The sequence below is a fragment of the Chiloscyllium punctatum genome, chromosome 20 (assembly GCF_047496795.1).
Source record: "Chiloscyllium punctatum isolate Juve2018m chromosome 20, sChiPun1.3, whole genome shotgun sequence".
In the NCBI taxonomy this organism is placed as follows: domain Eukaryota; kingdom Metazoa; phylum Chordata; class Chondrichthyes; order Orectolobiformes; family Hemiscylliidae; genus Chiloscyllium; species Chiloscyllium punctatum.
Genome location: NC_092758.1, coordinates 92,371,180 through 92,391,962, shown reverse-complemented (window position 1 = coordinate 92,391,962; position 20,783 = coordinate 92,371,180). Strand labels below are relative to the sequence as shown.

Here is a 20,783-nt window from a genome sequence, read left to right as displayed (position 1 = left end):
TGGGAGGTTTTGTAAGGATGTAACTAATAGAATAGATGAGGGAGAACCAATGGATGTAATGTATTTGGATTTTCAGAAAGCTCTTTATAAAGGGTAAGAGTGTACGAAATTAAAGCAGATGAAATTGTGGTGATAGGCTGTCATGGATTGAGGATTGGTTGGCAGATAGGAAACTGAGAGGAATAAATGGACCATTTTCAGAGTGGATGGCAGTGGCAAGCGGCATACCACATGGATCAGTGCTTGGATCCAGCTAATCCCAATATACATCAATAATTAGGATGAGGAAATCAAACATCATATTTCTAAGTTAAAGTAGGATTGCGATTGATGAAGAGGATTTCAAGAGGCTTCCAAGTGATTTGGACAGATTTAATGGACAAATTCATAGCATGTCCATTATGGTAGGAAAAAATAATAGCACAGTATTATTTAAATGGTGATGGATTGGAAAATATTCACATTTAGAGACCTTGGTGTTCTTGTACACCGGTCATTAGAAACAAGCTTGGGTACAATCAGCAGCCAACCTTCAATCACTTGCAAAAGTGATTGTGAAAAGGAACAAGGAAGTCTTACTGCAACTATGCAGGGGCTTTGTGAGACCATACCTGGAAAATTGCATGTAGGTTTGAATTTGTTACCTCAGAAAAGATAACCTTACTATGGAGGCAGTGCAGAAAACATTCACCAAACTTATTGCTGGGATGACAAGATTATCACATGAGGAGAAATTGGTTCAAATGGGATTGTATTCACGATAGTGGAGAAGAACAAGAGGGGACCTCATGAAGCATATCAAATTCTGACATGGCTGGGCAGAGCAGACATAGGGATTGTTGTTCCCCAGCCCAAGTGTCTAGAACAAGGACACATGGTTTCAGGATTCATAGAAGGACTGAGAGGAAGAAAAATTTCTTCATTTAGAGGATGGTGAGCTTGTACAACTCTCTCTAAGATACTATGGAGGCAAAATCACAGAGTATATTTTAGAAAGTAAAGACTGGATTTCTACAGGTTAACAAGGTACAAGAGGAGAGAACGGGACTGTGTCATTGAGACTGGATCAACATGATTATGCTAAATAGCAAAGAGGAATCAATGGATGAAATAGTTTATTCCTGATCCTTTGGATTTTGTTTCCAAAGGCAAAGACAAAGACATCGGAGAAAGCACTGAGTGAAAATCCCAACAGGAGAAAGCATAGTGGCAGGGGAAAATGGCAGAACTGATGTTGTAGGGTTAATGAGGTGCAGGAGAGGCAGAAAAACCTAGCGAGTAATAGGTCAGTAATAGGTCAGTAATAGGTCAGTACCTCCCTTCTCTGTGCTCAACATGGTAATGCAGATGATGCATTGGTCAGAGTATTAATTAAAAAAACCAAAAATATTATTAAAAACATATGATTATATTCAATTTACGCAATCAATGACCAGAGAAGAAACATGAGTTTCTGCAAAAAACTATCTTCGGTAGAATGGAGCAGTTATTCACAAGATCAGGAAGGCAGCTATATTCTCAGATCATTCACATTAAACCCTGTCAAGTTTGAGAGATAACACTGAGAAGCTAAATCTTCAAAATCCTCTGGAAGAACCAAAGGCAAGACCAAGGATTTGGGGAAACCACAACAGCAGTTACCTATGTGAGGTGAAGACCAGAGATGAAGACTGGGTCATTTGCAGGAGGCAGAGAATATAAAAATTATACATCAATGATGTAAGATCACTTGACAGTATCTGAGAGATAGATCTAACCTTGATTATATAGTCAGAATGTGGCACATTGCTGTTGTGGTTCTGTTCACCGAGCTGGGAATTTGTCTTGCAAACGTTTCGTCCCCTGTCTAGGTGACATCCTCAGTGCTTGGGAGCCTCCTGTGAAGCGCTTCTGTGCTGTTTCCTCCGGCATTTATAGTGGCCTGTCTCTGCCGCTTCCGGTTGTCAGTTCGAGCTGTCCACTGTAGTGGCCGGTATATTGGGTCCAGGTCGATGTGTTTGTTGATAGAGTCTGTGGATGAGTGCCATGCCTCTAGGAATTCCCTGGCTGTTCTCTGTTTGGCTTGCCCTATAACGGTAGTGTTATCCCAGTCGAATTCATGTTGCTTGTCGTCTGTGTGTGTGGCTACTGAGGATAGCTGGTCGTGTCATTTTGTGGCTAGTTGGTGTTCGTGTATACGGATCGTTAGCTGTCTTCCTGTTTGTCCGATGTAGTGTTTTCTGCAGTCCTTGCATGGGATTTTGTACACTACATTAGTTTTGCTCATGTTGGGTATCGGGTCCTTTGTTCTGGTGAGTTGTTGTCTGAGAGTGGCTGTTGGTTTGTGTGCTATTATGAGTCCTAGTGGTCGCAGTAGTCTGGCTGTCAGTTCAGAAATGTTCCTGATGTGTGGTAGTGTGACTAGTCCTTTGGCCAGTGGCACATTGCTGTTTCTACAATTGAAATATCCACCAGCACAGCCAGGCACTTTGACAGCTTCTGTGGAAAAGTCACATGATTCAGTTAGAGATTAGGGCGGCAGGGGTATGTTACCAAATGGGTAAGTTTTGTATGTCAGCTGAATGGGACACCAAGTGTGTGGCATACCATATAAGTGAATGAGTGCTTAGGGTGGAGGAGAGTTGTGGGAGGATGTGGGTAAATGTTGTGAACAAAAGGCACATGGTTTTTCTGCCTATTCTCTTTGTTGTTGGATTCATTGATTCTTGGACAGGCTTATAACAGAAGGTGCCTACCTGGGGATCTCCAATGCAGAAGACATCCGAAGGTCAGTGGATAGTTGGCAATCTAATCAGAATTGGAAGTAGGGAGACTGACACTAATCAGAATATCTGGGCCAATGTTTAATAAAACATAAAGCTTACTAAGAGCTTGGCCTCCAACAGACTGTATCGATCTGAACTAAAAACCAAATGAACTAAGACTCACAATGGTGATAACAGACAGGACTATTTAGCTAAGTCAGTTTCTAGGTAATGGAACTAATAATCGAATAAATGGAATAATGATTTCTTTTAAAATAATTTTAGGATTCTGTTTCATTATTATCTTTTCCTAATGACAGTTTTTAAAAAAAAATTATCTGCCTTTCACTCCTTAGCATCGTGAATTCACTACTGGAATAATTATTTGCAATATAGTATTATATTATTGAATAAACCTTTGCTTTAAACGAAACTCCCCATCATAAATAAAGCTTACAATCTGCAAAACAAAACATATAATTCAGACAGCTGACATTCAGACGGTAGAACAGCACTCAGAAGCGTATCTCACCTTCAGTGCTAACAGATTCTGGGAGATGTATATGCAGTTTTGCTTCCCCCTAGTTGTGGCACAAATAAATGGAATGCGGTGTTTAATCTCACATCTGAAATACTTTCAACAGTGCAACTTTCCCTCACTAGTGGAGTCTCTGCCAAGAGCATGGAGGGTCCCCTGAACCACAATCTTCAGGCTTGAGAAGCAAACATGCTAGAGACCAGCCTAGCTGATCTAGCAATTGTAAATATTTTCATTGGTAAACTTAATAAACTTGTACCCTAATTGTTATGTTACCTACTCCTTTAGAGTCTTATGGGGTATTTTTCCCCTCTTGGAAGTGATTTTAAAATCATTTAATTCAAACAAAAGGGACCATGAAGAAGTTGAGGACCACAAATGCCAGAAATCAGAGTCAAGAACGTGGTGCTGGAAAAGCACAGCAGGTCAGTCAGCAGCCAAGGACCAGGAGAATCAACGTTTCGGGAAAGAGGCCTTCATCAGGAATGTTCAAGGCTACAACTTAAAGCAGAAACATTCCTTTAATGTAGGCACTGCAAAGCCAGACATGTAATAGTCACTAACTTCTAAATCCCTGTGCTAATGTAGCAGGAAACTAGTAAGGGTTTGAGAGTCTATAAGTCAATGTAAGTGTTGATACTGGGTCCAGAGGTGGATTGCACTGGAAGATTCTTGCAGGGTTAAAGGAATAAAGCTGCTGTGTAGAATTGGATAGCTTTTACAAAGGCTGTCACGGTGGCCTCATGTTGTGCTGTTGTGTTCTAGGACTCTAAGATTCACTAATATATATATTACACACATCCTGTAGCTTCTGCAGGTTTACATTTTATTTGCAGATATAACGGCTGCTGCTCCTAGCATGTTTTTCCATACTTATTTAACCTGCGTCGGTCACTTGGTCTGATTGTATCAATGTTAAAGAGCACGTTTCTTCAATTGCTCCATAACCATACACTTCTATCAAGCACCCACAGTTCTTTTGTTATTTAATCTCGCCTACATTTAACCTATTACAGGGCTTCATTTTTGTGCTTTATTCACTATACCTCTGATCTCTTGCTAAAACTGGTTGCATCTCTAATTTTTCATAATTAGAATAAAAGGAAATTGAAATCCTAAACTTTGTTAGCTTCCACTGGTGCTACCAGACCAGAGTAGTTTCAGCAAAGTAATTTTTTTTTACTTAAGGCCTTATTTGAAATTTTCTGCTTCTGTGATTTCCAGCACACGGCTTTCCACCATTCATTTCAACCTCTGATTACTGCCTTACAGTTCAGGTGTTGAATCACTAAGTCCACCAGGCAGGGTTGAGGTAATCAATATTCTCTCAGGAGTGTACACATGTCAAAAGGACAGGCTGCACACAGTGAAGGTACACAATCCTATCGCCCTGTGGCTGATTACTTCAACTTCCCCTCCCACCCGCCAAGGACATGCAAGTCCTGGGCCTCCTCCACCACCACTCCCTCACCACCCAACGCCTGGAGGAAGAACACCTCATCTTCCACCTCAGGACCCTCCAACCTGCTTGCATTGAGGGTGAGAGTGAAAAAATTTAAAAAGGAGCTAAGGGGCAATTCTTTCATGCAGAGGGTGGTGTGTGTATGGAATGAGTCACCAGAGCAAGTGGTAGAGGCTGTTACAATTGCAATGTTCAATGCAAGCCAACAACTTTTTAAGCAGATTTGAAAAACATTAATGACCAGTAAAAAGCCTGAACTGAAAGGAAACAGACGAAGTTAACAAAATATTAAAACTTCAACAACAGATTTTTAAGAACAGTCAATACTTTTTGAAGTGCCAGGGAGGTAGAATTTATCACAGTGTACTGAAGAAACTCAGCAGGTCTGGAAGCATCTGTGGAGAGAGAAATAGTAAACATTTCATCTTTAGAAACATTGTCTTAACCTTTTATTCTATGACCCCTAAAATTTCAAACCTTCGTCTCATCATCTTCTACAACATAACCATCACTTTTCCATTTCTCTTCAGCTCCAAAGAAGTGTCATATTGAATTCAAACATGAACTTTGTATCCCTCTTCACAGATATCTCCAGCACCTTTGTTTTATTCCATGGTCCTTAAACATCTGTTCAACTAGTGTTCAGCTTAGTGCGACTGCACTTTCTTGGTTGCACTCAACTCTGCAATTGTAACCTGCACATCACCAGCAATGTTATGGGGGATTTTAACAGTTGTTATGGGGGATTTTAACATGCAGGTAGACTGGGAGAATCAGGATGGTATCGGGCCTCAAGAAAGAGACTTTGTGGAGTGCCTCCGAGATGGATTTTTAGAGCAGCTGGTGCTGGAGCCGACCAGGGATAAGGCGATTCTGGATCTGGTATTGTGTAACGAAACAGAATTGGTCAGTGACCTCGAAGTGAAGGAGCCATTGGGAAGTAGTGACCATAATACAATAAGCTTCAATCTGCAATTTGAGAGGGAGTGGGTACAATCGGAAGTGACAATATTTCAGTTGAATAAAGGGAAATATGGAGCTATGAGGGAGCAACTGGCCAAAGTTCAATGGTGCAATACCTTAACAGGGAGGACCATGGAGGAACAATGGCGGATATTTCTGTGTATAATGCAGAAGTTGCAGGATCAGTTCATTCCTAAAAGGAAGACAGATCCCAGGAGGAGACATGGGCGGCCGTGGCTGACGAGGGAAGTAAAGAAACATATAAAGTTAAAAGAGAAAAAGTATAACTTAGCGAAGATAAGTGGGAAAACTGAGGACTGGGAAGCTTTTAAAGAACAACAGAGGATTAGCAAGAAGGAAATACGCAGAGAAAAAATGAGGTACGAAGGTAAACTGGCCAAGAATATAAAGGAGGATAGTAAAAGCTTTTTTAGGTATGTCCAAGGCAAAAAAATGTTTAGGACAAAAATTGGGCCCTTGAAGACAGAAACAGGGGAATATATTACTGGGAACAAAGAAATGGCAGAGGAATTAAATGGGTACTTCAGATCTGTGTTCACTGGGGAAGACACAAGCAATCTCCCTGAGGTAACAGTGGCTGAAGGACCTGAACTTAAGGGAATTTATATTTGCCAGGATTTGGTGTTGGAGAGACTGTTAGGTCTGAAGGTTGATAAGTCTCCGGGACCTGATGGCCTGCATCCCAGGGTACTGAAGGAGGTGGCTCGGGAAATCGTGGATGCACTGGTGATTATTTTCCAGAGTTCAATAGAATCGGGGTCGGTTCCTGAGGATTGGAGGGCGGCTAATGTTGTGCCACTTTTTAAGAAGGGTGGGCGGGAGAAAGCAGGAAATTATAGACCAGTTAGTCTGACCTCAGTGGTGGGAAAGATGCTGGAGTCTATTATAAAGGATGAAATTACGGCACATCTGGATAATAGTAACAGGATAGGACATAGTCAGCATGGATTTATGAAGGGGAAATCATGCTTGACTAATCTTCTAGAATTTTTTGAGGATGTAACTCGGAAGATAGACGAGGGAGATCCAGTGGATGTACTGTACCTGGACTTTCAGAAAGCTTTTGATAAAGTCCCACACAAGAGGTTAGTGAGTAAAATTAGGGCGCACGGTATTGGGGGCAAAGTACTGGATTGGATAGAGAATTGGTTGGCTAATAGGAAACAAAGGATAGTGATTAACAGCTCCATGTTGGAATGGCAGGCAGTGACCAGTGGGGTACCGCAGGGATCCGTGCTGGGACCGCAGCTTTTTACAATATATGTAAATGATATAGAAGATGGTATCAGCAATAACATTAGCAAATTTGCTGATGATACAAAGCTGGGTGGTAGGGTGAAATGTGATCAGGATGTTAGGAGATTACAGGATGACCTGGACAAGTTAGGTCAGTGGGCAGATGCATGGCAGATGCAGTTTAATGTGGATAAATGTCTGGTTATCCACTTTGGTGGCAAGAACAGGAAGGCAGATTACTACCTCAATGGCATCAAATTAGGTAAAGGGGCTGTTCAGAGAGATCTGGGTGTTCTTGTCCACCAGTCAATGAAGGCAAGCATGCAGGTACAGCAGGTCGTGAAGGCGGCTAATAGCATGCTGGCCTTCATAACAAGAGGAATTGAGTATAGAAGCAAAGAGGTGCTTCTGCAGCTGTACAGGGCCCTGGTGAGACCACACCTGGAGTACTGTGTACAGTTCTGGTCTCCAAATTTGAGGAAAGACATTCTGGCTATTGAGGGAGTGCAGCGTAGGTTCACGAGGTCAATTCCTGGAATGGCAGGATTGCCTTACACGGAAAGACTGAAGCGACTGGGCTTGTATACCCTTGAGTTTAGAAGACTGAGAGGGGATCTGATTGAAACATATAGGATTATGAAAGGGTTGGACATTCTGGCAGGACGAAACATATTTCCGCTGATGGGGGAGTGCCGAACCAGAGGACACAACTTAAAAATACAGGGTAGACCATTTAGGACAGAGATGAGGAGAAACTACTTCACCCAGAGAGTGGTGGCTGTGTGGAATGCTCTGCCCCAGAGGGCAGTGGAGGCCCAGTCTCTGGATTCATTTAAGAAAGAATTGGATAGAGCTCTTAAAGATAGTGGAGTCAAGGGTTATGGAGATAAGGCTGGAACAGGATACTGATTGGGAATGATCAGCCATGATCATATTGAATGGCAGTGCAGGCTCGAAGGGCTGAATGGCCTACTCCTGCATCTATTGTCTATTGTCTATTGTCTTCTCTCCCACACTTATTCCATTGATTCTCGGTTTTCTCAGGATCAAGTTCGAACCCTCAGTTTTAGAATTGTAGAATCTCTACAGTGTGGAAGCATGCCATTTAGCACAATAAATCCACACTGCCTGCTCAAGGTGCATTCCACCCAGACCCACTCCCCAACCCTATCTCCATAATCCCATATTTCCCATGACTAACCCACCTAGCCTGCATATCCCTGGACACTATCGGACAACTTAGCATGGCCAATCCACCTAACTGCACATCTTTGGATTGTGGGAAGAAACCGGAGCACCGGCGCAGACAGAGAGAGAATGTGCAAAGTCCCCACATAGGAGTCACCGAGACTGGAATCGAACCTGGGTCCCTAGCACTGTAAGGGAGCAGTGCTCACCACGGAGCCATTGTGCCATCCCAAAGCTGATCCTCATGAACTGCTGCCACTTAATGACAGAAGTAACCTGTCACCGTCTCCAATAGAACTGAATCATAGAATAATATTATTGCAAGACTTTTAATCCAAAACCCAGGTAATGTTCTGGGGTCACAGGTTCCAATCCTACCATGGCAGATGGTGGAATTTGAATTCATTCAAAAAAACAAAATCCGGGATTACAAGTCTAATGATGCCCATGAAACTGTTGCTGGTTGTCAGAAAAGAACACCTGGTTCACTAATGTCCTTTAAGGAAGCAAATCTGCCACCTTATCGCGTCTAGCATACATGTAATTCTGGACCCACAATAATGTCATTGACTCTGAACTGCCTACTGGGCAATAAATCTGGCTTGGCCAGTGATATCCACATCCCGGGAGTGAAATTTGAAGAATAGTACACACAAAAGGCCATCATTTACTCGGCTTTGGAAGAGTAATTTCATTCAATGCTTCTCCCCACTCCATATGTATTCTATTCCTTTCAGAGCTACTTCTGAATCTGTCCCATCACCCAATCAAGCTTTTGAAGGCATGCATGAACGGCTGGAACACTGCAAGATGACGATGCCCGTACAGCAATGCAATTCAAAGAGCCTCACAGATTCAGCTTAACACAGATTCCGAGATTTGTAACAACTACTCACAATTCACCTTTTCTTCAATTTCTTGACTATATTTGAGTGAGTGCGTAATGGTTATTTCTCTGAATGATTATGAAAGCTGGCATACGCTACTGCCCTACTTCAGACACAAATATGTTCTGCACACTTAATGGGGCCATCACAGCTTCCAGTCATCTGCTTTTCTGACCAATTTTGCTCGGTGTTTCCTGAAGGGGGATACATTCTAGAAACTAATCTGCATGCTTTCCCTTCTTCTGCACTTCCTCGATGGCTAAATTGTTCATAGAATCCCTAGTGTGGAAGCAGAACATTCAGCCAATCAAGTCCATACTAAGCTTCCGAAGAGCAACTCGCCCAGACTCACCCCCACATCATCCCTGTAACCACGCATTTCTCATGGCTAACGCACCTAGCCTGCACATCCATGGACACTATGGGACAACTTAGTATGAACAATCCACTGAACCTGCACATCTTTGGACTGTGGGAGAAAACCCACATACACACAGGGAGAATGAGCAAACTCCACACACAGAGTTGCCTGTGAAATTGAACCTGGACCCCTGACATTGTGATGCAGCAGTGCTAACCACTTGAAGCACCAACTGTTCAGATACAGTTAAACTTGTTGTTGCTTCATGGTTTCAATACTCGCTGATACCTCTTGAAACTTTCAATCCAGTGTACAGATATAGACAACCTGTATTATCCGGAAGTACCAACAACATTAAGAGCATTAGAAGAGAGGTTCTGCTGAGAAAAGTTTTGAAGGACTAAATTAGAAGGTAGAACCCCAAATTAGTAACCTCAGTATTACTGTGTCATGGGCAAGGTGGCATAGGTTTGATAAAGTTAAGGAATTAAGTTTGTGGCCTGAAAGCTTGGTGTGAGAGAGATAGGATTCAGTTCAAGGGACATCAGCACCAGAAGAGGAGAACAGTTTTGGTGCGATGAATTATAACTGAACTAGTGTCCTGGGAAATTGAATAATGAGGGCTGTGGGGAGGGCTTTAATCTAAATGTTTTGGGGTAGCAGGTGCTGGAGAGGAGAGACATCAGCTTATATAGTAAAATAATGTGCTCACAATGCAGGAGAACTATTGAGACAAACATACCCAGAACAGGACAGGAGGAACAGAATTTACAGATATAGAAACACGGCAGTGAATAGGGAGAAAGGTGAACAAAAGATTGTAAAAAAAGGCAACATTAATGGGTGCTTACTTAAATGTGTGTAATATTCCTACAAAAATTAACAGCACAAATAGAGGCTAATGGGTATGATCTTATGGCAATTAGAGATAATGGTTACAAGGACATCAAAGCAGAGAACCAAATATTTAGTTTATGAGATGGAGTAAGTACGGCAGCAAGAAGTGATTTGAGATTGGATGAATCCATATGGGCGAAGTGTAGAAATAGCAATGTGATGACATTGGTTAGTTTCTAACAGCTATTCTATAGGAGGGAGAATACATCAGGAGACAATATGGCATGTATAAAAGCCAGTACATTAATCATTGATGACTTTAATCTTCATGTGAATTGGAAAAATTAAATTGTTCACGATGACAAGTTCAGTGTACTTTGTACAATTTCTTAGAACAATATGTGGATGCAAGCATAAATTGGGTTACTTTGAATATGGTTACGTAATGACGTAGATGTAATCATTACTGCAGAGCAAAAGATCCTCTATGAAACAACAACCATAAGTTGGATTTAGCATTCAGTCTGAGTGAGAAACTGGAATCAGAAACAACCAACCAAACTTTCATAAGGGTAATTACAAAGGAATGAGCAGAGTGTTGGCTGACGTAGTCTAGAAAAGTAGTTCAGCAGAAAGGATGATTGAATAACAACAAACATGTCAGAAAATACTTGATGACTCATAACAAAAATGAAGAAGTCGTATTAACATCTGCCTGTACCTGTGTTTTTGCTGCTGTTTACCTACTATTTACTTATCTATGCTACTTAACTATGGGATCTGCCTGTATTGCTCACAAGACATAGCTTTAACTGTGCCTTGGTACACAGGACAATAAATTCAATTCAATTCTAGGAAAGGGTTGAACCAATCATGGTAACCAAGAAAGTTAAGGATAGTGCTAAACTGAATGGAAAAAAAACACACGATGTGGCAAAAATTAGTGGTAAGCCAGAGTACTGGGAAAGTTTTAAAAATCAAAAAGGTGGGGAAAATAAACTTTGACGGTAAACTAGCAAATATATAAATAAAAACACAGATGAGTGAAGCTTCGTTAAATATTTTAAAAAGGAAGATAGAGTTAAAGTGAATATGGACTTCAGAGAATGAGGCTGGGTAAATAATAATGGAGAACCAGGAAATGAGAGAGAAATTGAATACTTTGTGTAAGTTGTCACAATACAAAACCCTAACAGCAGCCCAAAAATACTAAATAACCAAGGCAGAAGGAAGAAGAGGTGGAATAAATTAATTTCAGAAACTACAATGGGCTAAGACCAGCAAGCCCGCACACCGAATGGGTTACATTCGGAGATATTAAAAGGAAGTAGGCAGAAAGATAGTGGGATGCACTGGTATTAATCTTCTAAGAAACCAAAGATGCTGGAAAAGTTCCACAGGAATGGGAAGCTACTGATATGCACCCTTATTCAAAGGGGTAACAAGATCAGTTCATTTAACATCTGGGATTGGGAAAACATTAAGAGTGTTATAAATGATGTCCTGTACACTAAGAAATATATATTTTCAAACAGAACCAGCATGATTTCATGAAGAAGGACTATGAGATGCAATATATTTGTATCACCAAAAGACTTCCAGTGAGGCAGTGCACATAGTTATTTAAGAGCCCATGGAATTGGGTATGGTAAATTAATATGGATAGGGGACTGACAAATTGATAGATGATAGAGTTGGAAATAAAGGGTCATTTTCAGATGGGGAAATAAAGGGTCATTTTCAGATGGCAACCTGTAACTCATGAAGTGCCACAGGAATCAGTGTTGCAGCCACAATTATTTACAATAGACATAATAACTTGGAAGAGGGAAGTCAATATTGCAGATGACGTAAGTGGAAGAGAAATCAGGAGGACGATACAGTTTATATAGGCATATAGACAGGTTAAGTGGCCAAAAACCTGGCCAATCAAATAATATGTGGGAAAATGAAAGATTATACATTTTGGTAGCAATAGAGGAGTGAGTTATTTATTAAATGGAGGAAAGCAACAGAGTGATCTGGGATCCTTGTGCATGAATCACAAACAACAAACATAAAAGATCACCAGGTAATAGGGAACGCAGAAGGAAATTTGGCCTTTATTTCAAAGAGAATTAAACATAAAAATTGGGAATAATGCCAGGTTTACACAAGGCACTAGTTAGACTTCCTCTAAAATACTGAACAGTTTTGGCCCCCTTATCCAAGCAAAAACGTATCAGCACTGAAGGCAGTCCAGAAAAGGCTTAATACATTGACCCTGGGTCTGGTGGGACTCTCTGATAAGGCTGGGTGGACTGGCCTTGTAAACCAGTTTTGAAGAATGAGAGAATAAGTTGTTGAAACACAATACTCTTGGGGGGCTTCTCTCTCAAAATAGTGAATCTGTGGAATTCCTCATCTCAAAAGAAATATCTGGGCTGGATCATTAACAAAATTCAAGGCATGGACAGATATTTAAATCAGCAAAGGAACCTAGGTTAATGCGCACATTAGTACAACAGAAGCTCTGTGCTTTGCCTCAAAGAAAATGACTGCATTTGATATAAATTGGTTGTTGACAACTACATCTCACCACTACTTGCTGGATTTAACCTCTCAAGAATTTGTAATTCCTCTTATCAAGGGTCACTTTCTAAGGAAGTACTGTTATCAGAAATCTCAGACCAAACTCAAGTGAAGCAAGTCAACTAAATTAACTTCAAACAAAAGTCTCCAAAATCAAACCAACATACCTTTTCCCTAACATCCCATTTTCTGTTCTGACAGACAGTAAATATTAGACTACTGTCATGTTAGGACTTACTCTTTCACAGACAAATGCTTAACGTCAATACATCAAATCTCTGAAATGTTGCTTAATATTGTATTTGCAGCTAATTGGTAAATGCCACTTCTTGTGAAAACCTACAGGATTGTATTTTAATTTCTTTCTAGACTATAAATGAGTGTAAATCTCTAAATAATAAACACACGTATCTTCATCAAGTCATTGTATTTATCTTCCAAAAAGAAAGGCAATTCACAGTACATAATTTAAAAAAAGGATGCCAAAGAGACTTGGCGGGAATAGTACAAACCTACATTCTTCAGAATTAACAGTCAATTTATACTATGATGTTGCAGTTCAAGCTGGCTACTGCCAGGAAATAATATAAAACTAACAATTTTTGGTTTTAAGTAGATAAAAAATTGTCCTTGTTACAATATAAAAAAGTACATATGATAGAACAAAACAAAACTAACGATTACAATTTAAACAGACAAAAAATGACGACATTAAATCATTCAACTTGAAAACTACAAGGAATTACTTGGAACATGTGGCCTTGATATCATGCCCTGTACTTGAAATTACTTCAACAGGTGGGTATCACTTTCCCAAAACATCAAGGTGTATTGCAAGTATGAAGAAGGTCTCACAAGCAAGAAGAGTCTTCATACTTTCTGCTAATAATGAAAATTATTCTGAAAATAAGCTCACATTTCAGGTTAAATGTTAATTTCTGAAGTGAACAGTAGAGTGTGAAAATGACATGCCAACCTATATCTTGCATTATCTACAATGCATATATGAGCTTAGAGTGATGGCGATGGCCACCTGATTCAGGCTAAATTGATTTTTCATAGTAGCATCTACTATATTAAAAAATGCATTATAAATATCATAAGCAAACTTTCTCATAAGACATAATAAGGCAGCAACATAAACAGGATACCCACCAAGAAGCAGGATTTTAGAAATAAAACAAGTATAATATGTCACCTTGTGGGAATAGGGTATAACTGACATGCATACCCTGGGGTTCAAGTAGTATGACCTGTTGACAGCACTGAAAAGTTAAGGATGAAATCACAAGTCATATGTTACAATGTAAATCCAACTAGTCACTAATACACAACAAAGATTCTCATTCAGTTTCCACACACTGGTGCGGATTTTATTTAATCTTCACATGAAATGAACTTTACAACGATTATAGCTGATTTACTTTTCCAAGAGAGTTATTGAAATAGATAAAAACACTTGAATATAAAGTTTGTCAGTCTGTAATGTGCAGGTGTGTATTAAACACTAACTGCACCTGACGCCATTATACACAAATTATTTACAATGTGGTTGAGACATTTATAAAGTTTATTGTAAATGATCAATTTCCAAGTTTGAAATTGACCAGGATATGAAAGTGGGTCAGCCACTACAGGTTTTTATTTATATATATATAAATAAGTCACCACTACACGCTCCAATATGGTGGTGTAGTAGGAAGCCATTAACTTACAGCATAACACTGCAAAATATGGTCTATTCCATGACTTAGAGCAGATACCAAGCAGCTGGTTGTCACCATTGGTTTCAGCTTTAATACTTACTTGCCATGAAGATACCACATGGCCCACATCTTTTCCTTTCTTTCTTGCAATTATAGCCTTGTACTTAGAATCACAGAATCCCTACAGAAGCAGGTCATTCCGCCTGAATTCACACCAACCTCCCGAAGAGCATTCTACCCAGACCAACCACCTCCTCCTTCCTGCTCCCCCCTCCCCCCACCCCACCCCCCCCAACCCCAACCCCAACCCTGTAACCCTGCAACTCCCAAGGGCAATCCTCCTAGCCTGCACATCTCTGGTCACTGTGGGCAATTTAGCATGGCCAACCCATCTAAACCTGCACACCTTTGACTGTGGGAGGGAACTGGAGCACCCAGAGTAAACCTACACAAACACGTGGAGAAATGTGAAAACTCCACACAGAGAGAAATCAATCCAGATCCCTGGCATCGTGAGGCAGCAGTGCTAACCACTGTGTAGCCCTAGGATTCTTGGATAGGGTGTGGCAGCAATTCAAGAAATTGGATTAGTTTTTAAAAATGAGATTAAATTTCAAATTAATTTTAGCATAGAAACATTCAAAATTAGATTAAGTGTGCTCAATTGTTGACAGACATACTCAGCATTTGGACTGAATATAGTTTAAATGGGTTTCTAATCGAAGTGTCTGATCACTATGTAATTAATCTGCTGTGAGAGAACAGCACTGCAGTTCACCTGAGTGGATGGTTCCATTAGGTACGATAGGTTATATTACTTCCACGCTGTAATCCAAAATGGTAACTGCAAATACTTCTTCAAAAGATTTCACATTTCACTTACATACTTTCTCATAATTTGCAACCCCATTGGTACATTGGACTTTCAGACCAAAACCAAAGTTATTTCTGATGATTGCTGGTATTCAATGCAACAGCTAATAATTATTAGAAATTTGTGCTCCAAATAGACTAACGGCCCATGTTGGTCTGCTGCCAAATTTTTTTTCAAACCATCATAATAGGGGAACTAGCACTTCTGAATTTGGTATTGCAATTAGGAAGAAAGAGGGCTTTTAAATAGAGATAAAAGCTGAAGTAAGGCTTCCAATGTAACTATCCAACACCAACTAATAATGAGCACTTTGCACAATTAACTACAATGCTATTAGCCTCACGACACATTTCCTTATAGCACACTATGTGGGTTCTCAATTAACTGCTGTCATCAATAGAGCTGGGTAATATATTGAAAGACAAAAAAAGGAAGGTATTTTCCATCAAAGTTACCTTGAGTTGTTTGTTTTAATGGGGACTACAGCAAATCTTATTGGTCCACAACCAAGATTCAACTCAGAAGTTTTACAGACTTGTTTATATACTTATTCAGGAAAACAGGCTGTACACTCTAACCTAGATGTCAGTTTTGAAAGTAATAAGAGAAACTTAGTTTACCACCAATTTGAAATATTTTTAGTTCTACAAATGTTATACAAACATCTCAGACTTGTGGGAAGATAATCTGTGATATCAAAAAAGGACATTACTTATTCTCTCAGTTTATTACAGAAAAGCTAAAGACATGAATTGTTATTTTTGCTGCATCGTTTACCATGTAGTAGGTGACATCTATGTTTATAGACACCTTTAGTTCGCTTCCCACAGAATATTTCCAAGATAGCATTTACTGTATACTTTTCTTGTCACAGGATGAGAGGTAAAGCTTCACTCATGGCAGTGCAAAATTTGAGTAGTGAAATATTTTATTTGATCTTTATACTTGCTTGTTTTGCTTATAATTAAGAGTACAAGATCCTTTAAAAGTCAGTTTAATAACAGTTCACATGTACAAGAGATAAGTTTAATCCGTTTGATAAGTGCCACAAAATTTGTTTGCCTTGTCTCAGCTTTGACAGAAATAATACCCAACCCTATATTTCATCTGACTCTCATTTGCCCCCCACCCAACCAAGAGAAAAAACATTTAAGAAAAATCAATTGTCCATCTATAAAATTGTGTTATTGTTTCTACTGAAATTCAGAATTGCTCCACTGTTGTCAACACTATTGGCAAACAATTTCTCACAATGACCATAAAGCACAACAGACCAACCCAAGAAATAATTGTGCCACCCAGTTAGAAATGTGCACTTCTTCTGGTTAAGGCACTGGTTGTGGATGATATCACAGCATGTTGTTTACAGATCACAGCAAATTGCTTTGAGTTGGGGAGGACAGGCCAATACTCATTAAAGTAAGGAATGTGTTAACTGCAGGATAATTCCAGTTTTCTTCAGGCAAAGGTATGGTGCAATCTTCAATGAGCTGTACTTGGACCCTTTTTCAGACTGAAGTTGGACCAGTTTACAGAGACCTTTGGCCTTGTCTGCTTGGCAGAATCAAGACAAAACCTACAGAGAGAAAACAGTGTGTCAGAAAATCATATGGAGGAAGATAATGCTAGAACCACAATAGTCACAGTTGCTTTGTTAAAGCAATGCACTGTTCATAAATGAGTTTCTGAAATAGTTCAGCTTTATTTTATATATTCAATCTTCTCAAATTAGAAACATCAGCCATAAGGCAGAAATGAGTAGCAATACAATAATGTTACATCAAGTGCTTTTAGACAGGAGGGCGTCAGTGAGCAGATTGTTGCTGATTAGGTGCTGCTTGGTAGCACTGTTGACATCTTCCATTCACTTTACAGATGCTTAAGAGTAGACTGATGAGGCAGTAAATGGTTGGATAGGTCCTGCTTTTTGTCCAAACATTAAAACTTGATCAATTTTATTTATCCAATGATATAATTCAATTCTCAAATCCTTATGCTGAATCAGCATCACCATCATTACTACAATGAAAGTACCAGCAATTCCAGGATTGAACCTCATGGAATTCTTGGAAGCTGTGACAAGTCTGCTGCTCCAAATTTAATTTTGCAATGCTAAAAGGAAAAAAATGGTAATTATGTGAATTTGGGATGAGTGCCCACCTACAGTGAACATTTCTTACCGCAATGTTTCAGGACTGGTGTTGAAGCAGATGTCAATTCATTATTGTTTACTAAAGATGCTGGTACAAGATGACTTGAACTTCCAAATATCAGTTGAGATTCTTCCTTTCTCCCCAAATGTGACAATATGATTCTGAATATTTCTGAATTTTTATATGGCTTTTTAACATTATTCAGATACAAGCTGACAGTTTCTTTGCTGCAACGTCTATTCTGTTCACATGTATATTACTTGAAAATCCTGCTTACATGCATATGGCATTGTCAAAGTGATTACTTAAGTAGTTTTCACAATTTTCTGGGCTTATCAAGAGCTCCTGCTGCCACAGATTTTATAGGGGTTGGTTTCTATTCATTGCACTGTAGGTTCTGTTCTTTACCTCCACTTTACAGAATGCTGTCGAGCTATGCTGGGATCTGCATGGAGAGGGCATCTGAATGCTTTATCAGTGCAATTCTCACCAAGAGTGCTGCAATATGCAAGAGGCACTTTAGCTGCGGTCAGCAACAAGCACCAACACTTGGTCACTGAACACAAAAAACAGACCACAACGTCATAGAATCCCTACAGTGTGGGAGCAGACCATTCAACTCAGAGTCCATACTGATCCTCATGCCTGTAAGCCTTGATTTGCCATGGTCAACCCACCTAGCCTGCACATCTTTTGGACTGTGGAAGACGTAATAGAGCACCTGGAGGAAACCTATGCAGACACGCGGAGAATGTTCAAATTCCACAGAGATAGTCACCTGAGGGTGGGATCCAACTCAGGACCTGGCACTGTGAGGCAGCAGAGCTACCCAGTGAGCCACCAAGCCACCCATATGGTAATAAGCAGCCCTACTGATACATCGACAACTATTTCAAAATTCCTTTGTAAAAAACATGAGCAACCACCAGGAATCTACAAGGAAAATACAGTCAATGGCAGGAGTGCAGGGGTAAGCAAATGGCCTCAATAGCAAGTAGGAAGACAATGAAACACTATGCAAAGGGGACAGCATGTAGGTCATGGAAGGAACGAGTGAGAACAAGAGCGAGAATACTTGTGAAGGATAGAGGCAATATATCAAGAATAATAACGCATTCCGCTAGAAGTGATCAGGAAAGCAGCAGGTAGGCTTGAGGACCCAAGAGGAATAGTGGAGGGAAAATAAACGAAGTAAACATGTTATCACATGAGATATCACAAGAGTGAACATGAATAAGTGAATAAGTTTAAAAAATAAACAAAGGAGCAGGTTCTGTGACAGCAAGGAAAGTGAGCATAAGTGACAAATTTAGTGTGATTGAGCATTGGAATAAGAGAGGACATACGGGCCAGAAAATGCTTCAGGAGGGACAAAACAAGAAGGGCAGAAACAAAAGCTGAAGGCAGCTTGGTACTAGAACTGCATATAATAAAAATGCAATATGGAATAATAGTCGCCAATTGCAAAGCAAAAAAAAAATGTCACTGAAAGCACTTCAGATCAGTTCTCGGACAAGAAAATACTCAACTCTCCACCTTTGGATTGTCTGCAGACATCATTCCTGGAATACATTAACTATTCACACTATCCAGAATACACACATTTTAATTTCATAATCAATCATTTTCACCACAGTAATAAAACAGTACACATTTATAATCAAATTATCTGAGAGACCAACTAAACAGGTACTCTCTATAGGGGCATTTGCCCCTCTGCTGAAGCTCCCAGTTTTACAGCAGTTTATCCCCCAATCCAATTCAGTTCACGTAAGAACTCTTACCTTCTGACTAATCAAACAACTGCAAAAGTCATTCAAATACAATCTGAACTGCCTACAAGATATGCTCTCCTTCTGAGATGATCTTATAGCTGTATCCCGTTCCCCTCCTAACAGCTGTTGCTTCAGTCAGGAAGCAGATTTCATGCTATATGCAGGAGTTCACAAACTATTGAAGAGGAGAAAATCCTACCTACACCCCAAAGAAACCAAGGAAATTATGGACAAATTTAACATGCAGCTACTTCCCACCTATCAATTGTTGAAATCATGAACTGCTTTAGGGAATAGCAGTTATATAGATCTGGGCATAGCACTCATATCTATTCCCTCTGGTTTCTCTTTGCTGTGCACACAATGACTTTGAGAGAGAGCGCGCGAGAGAAGGAGAGCGCGAGAGAAGGAGAGCGCGAGAGAAGGAGAGCGCGAGAGAAGGAGAGCGCGAGAAATATAGAAAGAAATAAAACAGAGGAAAATAGTGACAGCACAAGTGAGACAAAATAAATGAGAGCTCAAGCCAAAGCACCAGAGACAGCAAGCGAGAAAGAAAAATCAAAGGCTGCAAAAGCAATTACAAAACTGATATTTCAGTTTTTATTGATTTTAATGTCACAAGATACCAAATTATAAAGAAATACCAAAATGACTGGAAGTGTCTATTAATGAGGAAAGCAAAAAATTGACTTTTCCATTTCACGTGCATGATACCAAAATCAAATTCATTTTGTTCTAATTCTCTATTGAATTCCTTTGCTAATCAGTTGGTCCTCTCTTTTTTTACCTCTTAAAATGTTCCACTTCACGGTCTGTTTCATCCATTTCCACGCTATCAAGATCTATGTCCTTGGGAAGAAACACATCATCTGGAAGACAGAAAACTAAGTAAAAATGCAAGATCAAACACCGACGAAAATCCACAATAAAACATTATTAAGAGGTGTGAATTTTATTTCAACTTATCTAATATGTATTAGAAATTTATTTCCATGTAACAGGACTGTAACATGCTAGATGAATTAAGGATACAGACAGGAGAATCAACTGCCAGCGATTACAAAAAACTATTTTACATAGCGGTAATACCAATGGGGGGCCTGCTTTATTCAGCTTTCGCGAAATCTTTTTTAAAAATTAGTTTGTTAGGGAGGTTGGGTTTCAGACAAAGTACACAAATGGAAAGAAATTAAAGACACGGAGAATCTCAATTTAATGGTGATCCTTACCGCTTTGTTTGGGCTTTGGAGTGTCAGAGGATGCCAGCATACAGTCTTGCCCTTCAGAATATTCATCAGTTCTCTGAACTAAGATAATTAAATAATAAATAATTAAAACAGTACAAAAATTATTTACAGTAGAACATCACTAATAAATGTTACAAAACCATAATATTATATTTTCATATGCCCCTTCGGGTATTTCCCTGGATTTGTCACCTTTGAAGACAGGCTGAGAGGGGGGGGG

The 20,783-nt window shown here is 39.7% G+C and overlaps 1 protein-coding gene across 2 annotated transcripts in view; it reads right to left on the bottom strand.

Annotated features, from left to right (window-relative positions):
* Positions 1–14,821: 14,821 nt before the first annotated feature.
* Positions 14,822–20,783, bottom strand: part of fam193b (family with sequence similarity 193 member B) — a 91,940-nt gene continuing 85,978 nt past the window's right edge. For both annotated transcript variants that reach the window (XM_072591235.1, XM_072591236.1), the window contains exons 9-11: positions 20,546–20,623; positions 20,104–20,185; positions 14,822–16,964 (exon numbers count right to left, since the gene is read on the bottom strand). In XM_072591235.1, coding sequence (XP_072447336.1) covers positions 16,871–16,964; positions 20,104–20,185; positions 20,546–20,623 — 254 coding nt within the window. In that variant the 3' untranslated portion in view covers positions 14,822–16,870. The remainder of the gene's footprint in view (positions 16,965–20,103; positions 20,186–20,545; positions 20,624–20,783) is intronic.